At 38.3% G+C, this 12,250-nt stretch overlaps 1 protein-coding gene across 3 annotated transcripts in view; it reads right to left on the bottom strand.

Moving 5' to 3' along the window:
• Positions 1–12,250, bottom strand: part of LOC149104825 (uncharacterized) — a 33,387-nt gene that overhangs the window by 17,267 nt on the left and 3,870 nt on the right. For all 3 annotated transcript variants that reach the window (XM_089270782.1, XM_089270781.1, XM_089270783.1), the window contains exons 2-4: positions 8,761–8,873; positions 5,815–5,904; positions 89–360 (exon numbers count right to left, since the gene is read on the bottom strand). In XM_089270782.1, the coding sequence (XP_089126908.1) occupies positions 89–360; positions 5,815–5,904; positions 8,761–8,800 (402 nt within the window). In that variant the 5' untranslated portion in view covers positions 8,801–8,873. The remainder of the gene's footprint in view (positions 1–88; positions 361–5,814; positions 5,905–8,760; positions 8,874–12,250) is intronic.

Here is a 12,250-nt window from a genome sequence, read left to right as displayed (position 1 = left end):
TATCCCTACGGTGTGACAGAACTGGATTTGATAATATAACTGCAGATTTTACACCTGACGTAAAGCTATGGCTACAAACACAAGTTACCTCAAACGTCACCTTCCTGTCGCTAACAAGATCTGCTTTGTTTCCTGCAAGTGCTTTGAAAATATTTGGACTGAACTTCCTCCGACATTCGTCAAGGCATTCCCTTGCAATTCGAAGTGAATGTTGCTGTGTTATGTCATACACAATAATAACAGCATCTGCACTGAACACGCCAACAGTATAGCCAAATCTTCTAATGCCAGAAGTGTCTCTTATTGCAAGGTACACTGCTCTGTCATGATCGAGATAAGCTGGCCTTAACCAAGTGCAAACTAGAAACAGTTAAATTAAAGTGGAAAAGATCTAATAAGTCAATATTTATTCAACTCGTTATATAAAATATGGTGGGGTCAGAATATCTCATTAGTCGAGCTCGGAAGATATACTGAAGGAATATCGGCTCAAGATCGCGACAGTACAGACCGAGCGCAGTGAGGTCCATACCAAAAAATGAAAGACCGATATTTTCCTAGTATGGTACCAAGCAAACTTGGTTAATAAACGATTTACTAAAAATGTCATAATTACTCGGGCTTCCGTAGGAAAGCCCGAGTCTTAAAATGCTAGCGTTTTGGTCGCCAAAAGGGGGGTCATGGTCCCAGGCGTTCCATGCGTAGACCACGGAAACTGGAGACGAGAAAGGCGAGATTGCTCGTTCTTCGTGACAGAATGCGGTGTTTTGCGAAGAAAGTTTTGGCAAGAATCGCGCCTTATACATTCATTTCACATACAAAGATGTCGATCGTTTTCAGAAAGGGTCGGTCCACGAATTATATTGCTTGAAAACCAGCCAGGTAAGCAAAGTTCACGCTCGAAACGTTCTCGTGAGATAACAACTGAGCCGATTGCGGTATGAGTTCAATCTACGAAACACTGGCAAAAAATAGGTAGTCAATGACGGTATGTGGCTACTGCTGTTATTATTTAGAACATTGCAGTAAAGCAAATCATATTGCAATAAAACGAGCTAAACAGGAAAACGTTTTTGGACTCGTAGCTCATTAAAAACATGCGATTTGTTTCTTGCACCGCGCAAAATATATCGATCTCCAAAGTTGTAAAGATAAGACTTCCGGTAACTTGAATTAAATATCTTACCTCCAAGTTAGTTGGCTTTCTAGTAGGGTGCAAGAAAAAAAAATAACGTGTGAATTTAGAGGCACATTGTGCGGGAGAATTAAACCCTCGATTGTGCGGGGAATTGTGCGGGATTATTGACGAACCAATGTTCTTGCCAAGTCCTAAGGAAAATCTGCATTGACGTTAGTTTAGCCAGTTATTTCACCAGTAGTTCAAATATATTTAGCAGTCTTAGCAATCGCCAATTCTTTAAGAAAAACTTTGTCTGACTGCAAAAGAAAATCATGTTGCGTGACATGAACTAGACGAGCATGAAACCAAAATAAATAGCAAAACAGAATGCCGCATCTTCCTTTATAAATGAGAGTCCTTTTTAAAAATACTCCTGCCTTGTTTCAATAAAAATATGTAGCTTGAATATTTCTTCATAAACTGCGTTAAGGGTCGCAAATTCTGGGAAGTTATCCGCAAAATACCTCGGGCAAAATACACAACTTGAAAGTTTATGCAAATTATGTGCAATGCAATTTGAGCCTAGTCACAGGACTGTTGTTTTCGCGAAGGAGTTTATCATGATTCGTTTTGGCTCTCTCGAAAGGGATTATTCGCTCTCCAAAGGAGATATGACTTTTGAAAAGGGTTTAAGATCCCAACACGGCAAAGATGTTCAGCTACACAATTTACCCGGATCGCCACGACCAGCAAACAAACTTCGTACAATTTCTGCTAGCATGAGCAAAGTAATCGCCATAAATTGTAAAAAGACCTCGAAAATTCTTTGCAAACAACTTCCCAATCAATGCGTAGACAGCTGTGCTTCATTCGTGAACCAAAATGGTTTAAACTCACAACTTGCGACAGGATGAGGAGGATACTCAACGAAGCAACTTGAATAGTAAATATCTAAGCGGAACTCTTGTGCTAAAATATCCTGATTCTTTAATTTGCTTTTCACAGTAAATGGCTTGAACCCAGGAGTATCAGTAGTTCGTATAGTGTGATCGTCCGGGTGAGTGTAGTTCTGAAAAGAACTGTTGTTGGTGACTGACGTTTCGACAACCTGAGGGGAAGTCATCTTCAGACTCAAGTGAATAGTGTTTGTCAGTCGATGATCTTTTAAGTATGGTCCGTTGAACGTGATTGGTCAGTATAGTCATGATGGTATTGGCTGAAAGACTCGTGTAAAGTTTGTCATCAGTCATTGGTGGGTTTCGATCCGTCTATTGTTAGTCAAGTAGGTCGGTTTTGGTCCGTGTATTGTTAAGTCGGTCTGTTAGAAGTCCGTTTGTCGGTTTCGTTTCTGTCGTGGATAAGTCGTTTGTAAGGCGCCGGTAGTTGTTGACATCTGTTAAGAGGCGTTTGTTCTAGGTTAGTGTACCAGCTTTCCAGAGTCAGTCGTTGAAAATAGTTTGTACTGTAGGTTAAGCACTGAGCAGAGTCCCAGTCAATGTTGTGGTTTGTCAGTTGATGATGTACAGCAATGTGATTGTTGGCATCACCATTTCTCGTGGCTCGTTTGTGTTCAGTCAGTCTCGTGTTAAGATTTCTGCCAGTCTCACCAATGTAGGAAGCCTGGCAGTCGGAGCATTTGAAGCCTGATGACAAACTTTACACGAGTCTTTCAGCCAATACCATCATGGCTATACTGACCAATCACGTTCAACGGACCAGACTTAAAAGATCATCGACTGACAAACACTATTCACTTGACTCTGAAGATGACTTCCGCTCAGATTGTCGAAACGTCAGTCACCAACAACAGTTCTTTTCAGAACTACACTCACCCGGACGATCACACTATACGAACTAATTTGCTTTTATTATGTCCAATACGCGTTTTCGTATGGTACGATTTGATACTGTGGTACGAAGCCCGAGCAAACGCTCTTAGAGCGTCCAGTTGTTTAGAAAAAACCTCGAAAGGTAATATAGACACTAAACGACTGAAAATCAAAGGCCCTTTGGGCAGCCTCGTGTCACTTGTTTTAGAGTGCGAGGAAATCCACTACCAAACTAAACAAGTGCAATTTAAGCGGACTTCACGGCAGAATGTCCTGTCACTTAATTCTTCGTAGCCGGCTACGCAGTACGCAGAAACTCATTAATTCAAACTGAAGTATATAATTTATTCATGTTACAAATAAATTGCGCATAACCGTAGTCACCCATTTTCAGTGAAGGGCTCGATGTGGCAGGGTATTCTGCAGTTACTCCTGCAAGTGTAACGCTAGCTAAAGTAAACAGGAGCGCATTTTCACTTCCAGTAGTTTTACGAACACAATTCGATCTGACACAATCTGGCCCTTATTGACAGTTATTTTTTGTTTTGTTTTGTTTTGTTTTACACCTGTTTGCTTATTTTCAGAAAGTGCGCATTATATGATAGTTTTAATCGGCTCATTTCCATCTCTAGACTTTTTTTCATGTTAGAGTGGTATTTAGTTTTTTGAGACTTCAGCTTTTACGACCCTTTATCAACTCGTGAGACAATCTCAGTTAGTGCAGAGCGTAATTGATAGCTCTGGTACAGAAGTCCCATAAGTACTCACCCCTGCTCGGTTCACTTCCGGTTTGTGTCTACCTTGGTAGTCTGCTACGGCTTTTCCCCTTTGCAGTGTGTATGTTTCAAGGTTGTATTTTCATTCAAGGTCCAAAACTTACGCACAAATTAATTACTACTGGTGTTTTACGTTGATTTTCGTTCATTTTAAATTCAATAATACGCTGAAGCAGCAAATGTGACAATTTAGCTCTTCACGCCAACTTTGAAACTTGATACTTTTGTTTTCCTCGCAAAGGCATGTAATATGAAACCCTTGTTTTCTCCAAAACATACGGAAGATGTCCTTGTTTTTTGGAGATAAATGAAAGAAAGTTAAATATCTGATGTGGTGATGAAGAAACGGAACAGAAACGATGTTGTTTTACTAAAAATGCAAATTTTTACCGATGAACAAGAACTAATTTAAATGTAAAAAAAATGTAAATGTAAATGTACTTTGTTTACCCACGGAGCACCAAGGAGTTCACAAGAACTCGTTCAGAAATGTCCGTGCATTCAAGGATCGAATTATCAGATAGTCACGAAATACCACTTTCTTTTTCTGTTGCCACTTTGTTGTTAACAATAAAACAATTCAAAATAAACACACAACGATATTGATGGCTGAGAAGCATTTCAACGAAAAGTATTGAAGATAAACAGCGCTACTTGGCCGATATGAATGAGTCTCCCCAAAGACTGATTAAATCAATTTGCGCTTTCATTAGGTGCCACGGCGTCTGCAGCAATATTTGAGCATTTTCCTGGTTTCTTTTGTTACAAATTTACAATTTACGGAGTATTAAAGCCACTAACTTGGGAACTTTTTGGTCTCTCTTACAGACACAATTAAGGCAAGAAATAAACAAGCCGCTAAGGAGAAGCAATGCATTTGAACCCTGACAAGCACACTATTGTAGATCGAAAACAGCAGATGATATTTGTTGAACCGACCTGTGTGTAATTCTAAAAGCTACGCAGCCACAGTAACGTTTCAGTTTTGCAATAAAAAGGGACAATTAGCGTTACCTGAAAAATAACTGCCGTCCTTGGACACATGACATGATATATAAAACACCGCGTGGAACGATAGTGTATAACACTAGCGATGCTAGAACGCATGCGTCCGTATGCAATGTGTCCTTCACCTAATATAGAAGCCACGAACGCTAACTAATCTACGCATGCGTTTAGGACAAATTAGTTTTGTTCTAAGGAGAATGGTACCACAAGGAGAGCAAGGGGTTACCTGAAACAAATATATAGCTTTGCGATGTTCAAAGCTAAGTGACGGCGATGAAATGTGTTTTACGTAGAGTACACATGTACCTTTCCCACCCTACCCCCATTACTTCCTTGCCTCTAGACTAATTAATTAATTGAAATTAATTAATTAAACAAACATTAAAGTTTACACCTTAGCGCCATAGTCCCTTAGTTCCTTAGCGGCAGGCAGCTCCCATAACCATCCCAAAAGTGCACTCTGCACTAAAAAGGGTTTTCTAAAATAGATTCCATTTCAGGGACCTTTACGTGGCTCTGTAATGAAAGCCAACTTTAAGCTTAAATATGTTGTTATTTGCTCGAATTCATTTCACGGATTCAAATGATACAGAAGAGTCAAAAACCAGTCAACGCGAATCAGTTCCGTGTGATTTGTCTAGAGTGATTTGACCTGCTTCTGAGTTTAACCCAAGTAGCGTGATGCGATGATATGCTTTCATGCTGTTAACAGAATGTCAAGAAAACAGAATACAATCAGAATTGCGAAAAATCCTTACACAGAAATCTTCATTAGGATCGGAATGGGAAGAATCCTTACACAGGAATACAGCAAAAACCCTCCATATCCTCGTGTCCACGTGACTCTGGTCACGTAAGCGCGAGGCAAAACGGGGAAAAGTTGGAAGAAAACGATTAACAAGCTCTGACATGTAAGTTATTTCCTATAAACAGATAAGCCATAAGCGAAAATATGGAACAGCAATAAAGCAATCTAATTGGTTAGTTTTGGTTATTAGCCTTGACTGGACTAACTTGGTCATGTAATAATTAAACTTACTCAATTTAAATAATGTTGTTTAGAACTAAACATGCATCTCACCTTCAGTAGTGGGCAAAGTATCAGGACTGAAACCAGCTGGTCCTTCAAAATATCTATTAAACAAACATGTTTTTCCAACAGAAGAACCACCTGTTCAGGAACAATTTAAAAGCTAAATTCAAAACTTAAAGGACAAAGGAGGCTAGATATCTTATCAAATTTTACTTAATCACTAAAAATTACGGAAATTACTAAGATTTGTAGAAAACAGCAAAAGAAAGAGAGCTTTTCCTATAGCTACCAAAATGGAGGAGCAAAGCGAAAAGCCATGGCAGTTATTCAAAGTGCCCAACAGTTTCACAGTTCACCGGGCAGGTACCGGGCTACTGTAGTTTACACTGCATCACAGTTCCCATAAACAAGATTACTCTCCTTAGAGTTGGACACTAGTCCACAACAGGTAACTGCTTCCCCAAAGGCAGTTATCCAAAGTGCCCAACAGTTCCACAGTTCACCAGGCAGACTGGTACACATGTATATATGTTGTAGTTAAAAATGCTTTCTTTTTTGGTCAGGATGATTCAAACTAGTCTAATTTTCATCAAAGGGGTTGGGGGAGTCTGGAAACCAATAACTTATTAGGCCATTAAATATTCAAAAATTTGTAACGATTGCTTGCATAGCCAAGTGAAGATGAAAGTGGACTACAAAGTCAGAGATTGGGTGAATCTAGGTGAGTACAAAGTAAAAGAGTGGGGGTTAAAATGGGATCCTGGCTGGGTAGGGTACTGGGTGGACTTCCATATAAAAACGATGAGGATCTTGGTACCTCTTAGGGGTTCTTTTCACAGTTTTCAATGAACAGCGTTAACCCTGTCCTTTTTATTATTGGTGTCCCCTTAGGGGTAGGGTAGGGTTAGGGACAGTCAGGGAGGTGGGTGGTGGGCATGTTATTCTTTTGAAGAAACCCCCAAACATGAAGAAAAAAATTAAGTTATTTGCAAAATCTAAGCTAAGTTCAAACAAAATAACCTGGCTTAAGGTGGCTCAAAAGAGTTTCTAGCACTTACATTTGGATGGGTCGTTATAACCACTCTTTATCACTTGATGCAATAATCATGGTATCAAAAAACTGCTTAATCATTGGTGAACACGATGTTATCATTTTCGTGACACAATAGGTTACCATAGCAACAGTATGACGTCCTAAAAACACCCTTAATTACTGCTTTAGGGGCTTATAATTCAAAAACGGCATATATTATCACCTTTTGATAAGCATAATAAGACGCAACTTTTGGCAAAGTTTAAAAAAATTCTGTACATGGGGTTCAGAACCACCTTACATTTTCGAAAAATTAAGGTGGCTCTGAACCCCATGTACAGAATTTTTTTAAACTTTGCCAAAAGTTGCGTCTCATCATGCTTACCAAAAGTTGATAATATAAAAAAATTTCACCGTGCCGTTTTTGAATTATAAACCCCTAAAGCAGTAATTAAGGGTTTTTTGAGGAGGTCATACTGTTGCTATGGTAACCTATTGTGACACGAAAATGATAACAACGTGTTCACCAGTGATTGGGCAGTTTTTAGGTACCATGATTGTAGCATCAAGTTATAAAGAGTGGTTATAACGACCCATCAAAATCTAAGTGTTGGAAACCGTTTAGAGCCACCTTAAGACATTCTTACCTAAAATACATTATGTTTAAACTACAACATATACATGTACACCCTTGCATCCAGTCCTCCTTGTATCAAGAGGTGTTGTGACGGCAAACTATCTTGCCTAAGAACAACAAAATGTCCCTGATGGCCACTTAACATGGACCATCCAGCCCCAACTCACTCACTATCAGCCACCTGATCACCACCCGTGTTACTTTCAAGAATGAAAAACATCTTTTGTTGAGCATTTTTGTTTTTCTACTGGCTCAATTTTTAGCTTCCTTTGCTTAATTAGTAGATAATAACTAGGGTATCTAAAAGATAATAATGCTGCGGCACATTCTATTGATAGCAGGTGACATATTTTACACAGTGATTCATCTACAACTTCATGCATGATGACACATGGATGGCAAGGTGTGACAAGGGATCGTGACAAAAAAGCACATAGTAATCTGACCCATGTTTGAACATAAAAAGATACACATCAATCTCCCCTTTACCAGATCTCGAAAATCGAAAGATGTGGAAGTTGTAGGAGCAGAAATCTAACTTATAAATTCTGTATTGATACGCATTAAATGTCTCAAGAATGTTGACAGACTGTGTCGAGGACGCGTCCATCGCGATGTGTGAAAATGCTAAAGCTTTAGCTTAAATTCATGTTTGGATGAAAAGAAATAGATCGCAGCATATATGAAATTAGCGTGTTCTACGGTTTTCGTTTGTTTTAATTCTTCTGCGAGCTTTAGGAGCGACGATTTCTCTTCATTTAAGAATTCGGCCAAGTAGGCGAGACTGCTAAGAAATGACATACTTAAAGTTTAAAATTAAGATGTCACAATTAATCGTCCAGATTTACAAACTTTCACATACTGCATGCATTAAGAACAAAAGCAAGAGTTGTGAAAGCAGGCACAATCTCCTTCACATCGTTTTACAGGTAAATCAGAGCAAAACACAACCACTTATCTTTCTCACTGGAATCCACGCGAAAAAGCGTCCTCCTGTAGTTCGTAGCGCAACGCACTCTGGTAAAAAGTGGCGCAGTGCATTCTGGTTAAATGCGATGCATTCTGGTAAAAAGTGATGAATTCGAGAATTTGGATCCCCTTTTACATATTCTTCTTAAATCCTGTTTATGTTGCTGCTCGCTTGCTACGCTCGCTCCGCAGCAATGATATATGATACAACAAAGAGTACAACTGAACCCTAACTCATACAACCTTAACCCTTTCAGATTAAACTAAATGACTTAATTTGAAAGTTACATTGTGTAATATATAAAGATCCTACAAACTTAACAACATAATTACAACTAACACCATGAGCACTCACCCAATAGAGGTACATCATATAATCCCCTGACTTCCTCCATTAGACAGCGCAAGCGTCAGAATTTATCCTTAGGATAAAACTGTTGTACAGCTGCAACTGTTAAGTAATTTCACCTAGAAGTACAATGCAAACAGTGGTATTCTCTATTTATATACTTGCAAAATTCATTGCTACTTCCAAACGAATGGATCCAATGAAAAGACACTATTCAGGTCACATGAATGAGCTGCAAACCTCAATACAAATTATGCAGTCCATAAATTTTAATACAAAAAACCCCGCCTGTATCATTTTGAAAACAGAATGACACTAACTGATTACGTCTTTTGATTGTTTGCTTTTAAGCTTGAACAACAAAGATTGCATATTAATAAATTTCACAAGTTTTATTTAACGATCATGTTCGAACTCACCACTAAAAACACCTATTCAGGCTGGCTGCCTAAATTATGTTTACCACTAAGTCTAACTGTTGATGACAGCGCAACTCTAACAACCCTGTTGTTATAACAACCTTCAGGTTGTCGGTACCTCTTCTTATAGTTTGGCCTCTCATGAACAAAGTTCAGTCTTTGTCTTTTATACATGTAACATAGTTACAGTCAACCTGTGTTAAGCAGACCCTCTATTAAGCGGACTCCCTCTATTAAGTGGACACCAGCTTGAGGTCCCTTAATTATCTTCCAACATTTACTGTAAAATAAACCTGCATCCAGGGACACCTCTGTTAAGTGGACGCAGAGACCAATATTTAACTAAGCCATTTTGTTTCACAAAACCTGCAATAAGCGGACACTTCAAGGGCTTTTTACTTCTAAAAGCTCAGCTCACTCCTTTAACATTGTTCAGCGATGTTGTTTTAAACTTAAGTAGATTATTCCAGATTGATGCATTGACTGACTGAACATTGTGCTTTGAGCAGTCTTTGATCTTCCACCGTGTTACACTGTGTTACAAACGGGTTAATAATAAACTACAGTATATAGTTACACTAATATATATTAGAACCTGTTTAGAGTGGACACCCTGTATTAAGCGGACGCTAGTGAGTGTCCCATGGTGTCTGCTTAATACAGGTTTCACTGTAGCTATATAGCAAAGCCATGCTATCAAACTCGGTAACTGTAAGACTAGTGTGTATCAATATAATGCACATTTTATGGTACAAGCAACATCAAACTCTTCCATCATTCCTATTGGCAATTAATTTATTGAACAATGCCACAATTGTTCGAAGGCTGGATAACACTTAATCCACAAGATAAATCCCTATCCAGTGGATAGCATGGTTTGTTTTAATTTGCTGACACTGATCTGCTGGATAGTGATTTATCCACTGGATAGCATTATCAAACAACCCGGGCCAGATGAACTGGAGAAGTTCAGAGAGTGCTCAACAAGCCAGGGTTACTCTCAGCCATACCTCAACTAACTCTGATTAGCTTCTTTCAAACTCTCCTACCTAACTTTCAAGCACATGCATTGTATGTCAATGACGCACACTGAAGTATGTATCAATTTTAAATCTTAACAGGCTGCCAACCTTAATTGTTTATGCCCTCAAACACACATGCTGGATCTCCAAATTCCCATTTACAGCCATTTCTCCCATTAATGGCTGCATTATATAAATCTGAAGTAAAGAGTAAGGGTGAGCTTACAGCCACAAACAAGCAGAAAATCGAGTGGGATCTCTAAAGAAGGCATGAAAAGAGACAATGGGATAATTATTATTCCCAACTGAAGGTAATGGAACATGAAGTGAAGTATTTTGTAAGGTCCTTTGTGGATATTTTTTGATACAAAAACACCATAATTATAACAACAGCTAAGGAAGGGGCAAGGTCTGGAAATTACAGGTAATGGGTAGTGAAAAGTTCGTGCCTCACTGTCTCCCCCTCCCCCCCCCCCCCCCAACCTACATGCTGGTTACCATCAATAATTTCCATCTTTTTTTAGTACAGCGTGGGTCAAGAGAGAAAAGATAAATTAATTAATACAATCAATTACAATCTTCCATGAAATATTTGCCTCACTTTTTTTGGAAACAGTTGGATTTCAAAATTTAAAACTGATGACTCAGCAGCATGTCTGACAGTGTGCATGATAATGTGTATGTATGCCATTAGGTATGGAAATCTGAATTTGACACGTAATATAAAAACTAATTATATAAATAGCTCATTTCCCGAAGGTGTAAGTACATTGTATGCCATTAGGTATGAAAATCTGAATTTGAATTTGAATATGATCACAGGCATATCTTTTAGTAGCAGCTGACAACATTGCTACTTCCCCCCTCCCCCCTGAATGGGAGACTAGTTTTTAAAAGAATATTCAATACCAAGCAATGTTAGGTTAGTTACCCAATTCACTGGTATCCAGTTATTACAACCATGTTTCGTACATTGATATTATACTGAGCAAGTTTTTTTTTTCTTTCTTCTTTTTTTTCACAAAAAAAGAAAAATTTAGTTTCAGCAGTAACCTTTTAAAATAAAGATTTTTTAACATATGTCTCATTAATTTTCTTAAAATATCTTATAAATTGCCACACATTAACTTTACATAAAGTCCAGTAGTTTTTTCACTATGACAGCTATTATGCTATAATTACTGGACTTTTTTCTTTTTCTTGTACAGTACATGGAAGCAACACAAATAACAAACATCTAGCAAATATGTCAGCAAGAGAGTGCAATGTGTGAAACAATCATTTGTATGTAAGCTGAAGGATACAATTCTGCTTCTGTTATGGAAATATATCTGAAGTTGTTACGTATGCTTGAAGTTAGCCACGATCAAATATACTCATTAAGTTTGTGATCAGATGTTCTATGATAACCAATAAGAAGTTAATGGCTGTGTAAGTAGAAAATCAACTAAGGAAAGGTCTAGTTCTGTAGAAACTAAAAGAAATAAAATCAAGGAATGTTTTACAATTGGTACTTATCCATCTGGTGGTGAGTGAAGGGCAAATAAGACAAAAAATCAACAAATAGCTAATATTCCTATCCTTTAGTGTCTGTCTAATTATTACGGTCCTAGATTATCAAATTTCAGTCATTTCAATCATTACTTTATGATTACCAATTTTATCAGCTGGCTATTCACAACTGCCATGATGGAGCTGAACTCAGGTCTGAAGAGAAACAACTTCAGCTAGTCTGGTGCCCCAACCACTCAGCCACTGTCACTACCTCCTATCTGACTCATAACCAGTCAGCTTGGCTTCCCTCCGGATTTCAAGTCTGGTGCCCCAAGCAATCAAATGCACTCTGCCTCCTATCTGACTCAATAACCTGAGCTTGTCTTCCCTGTGGTTTTTTCTGCCCTTGAACATGTTAAAATTTAACCTAGAGAGAGCAGCTGACAGACCTTGGCTCTGACACATGTACTGCACTGTTTGTTTTAATAACAAGCTGTCACATATTTATAAATTATTCTCACTGGTTGTTGGAATTCAAAATAAATAAAAAGACTGAGGTAA

The sequence above is a fragment of the Orbicella faveolata genome, unplaced genomic scaffold (genome assembly GCF_042242905.1).
Source record: "Orbicella faveolata isolate gen_17 unplaced genomic scaffold, um_ofav_v1 contig_34, whole genome shotgun sequence".
Classification (NCBI taxonomy): domain Eukaryota; kingdom Metazoa; phylum Cnidaria; class Anthozoa; order Scleractinia; family Merulinidae; genus Orbicella; species Orbicella faveolata.
This window is presented reverse-complemented; position numbering and strand designations above follow the sequence as displayed.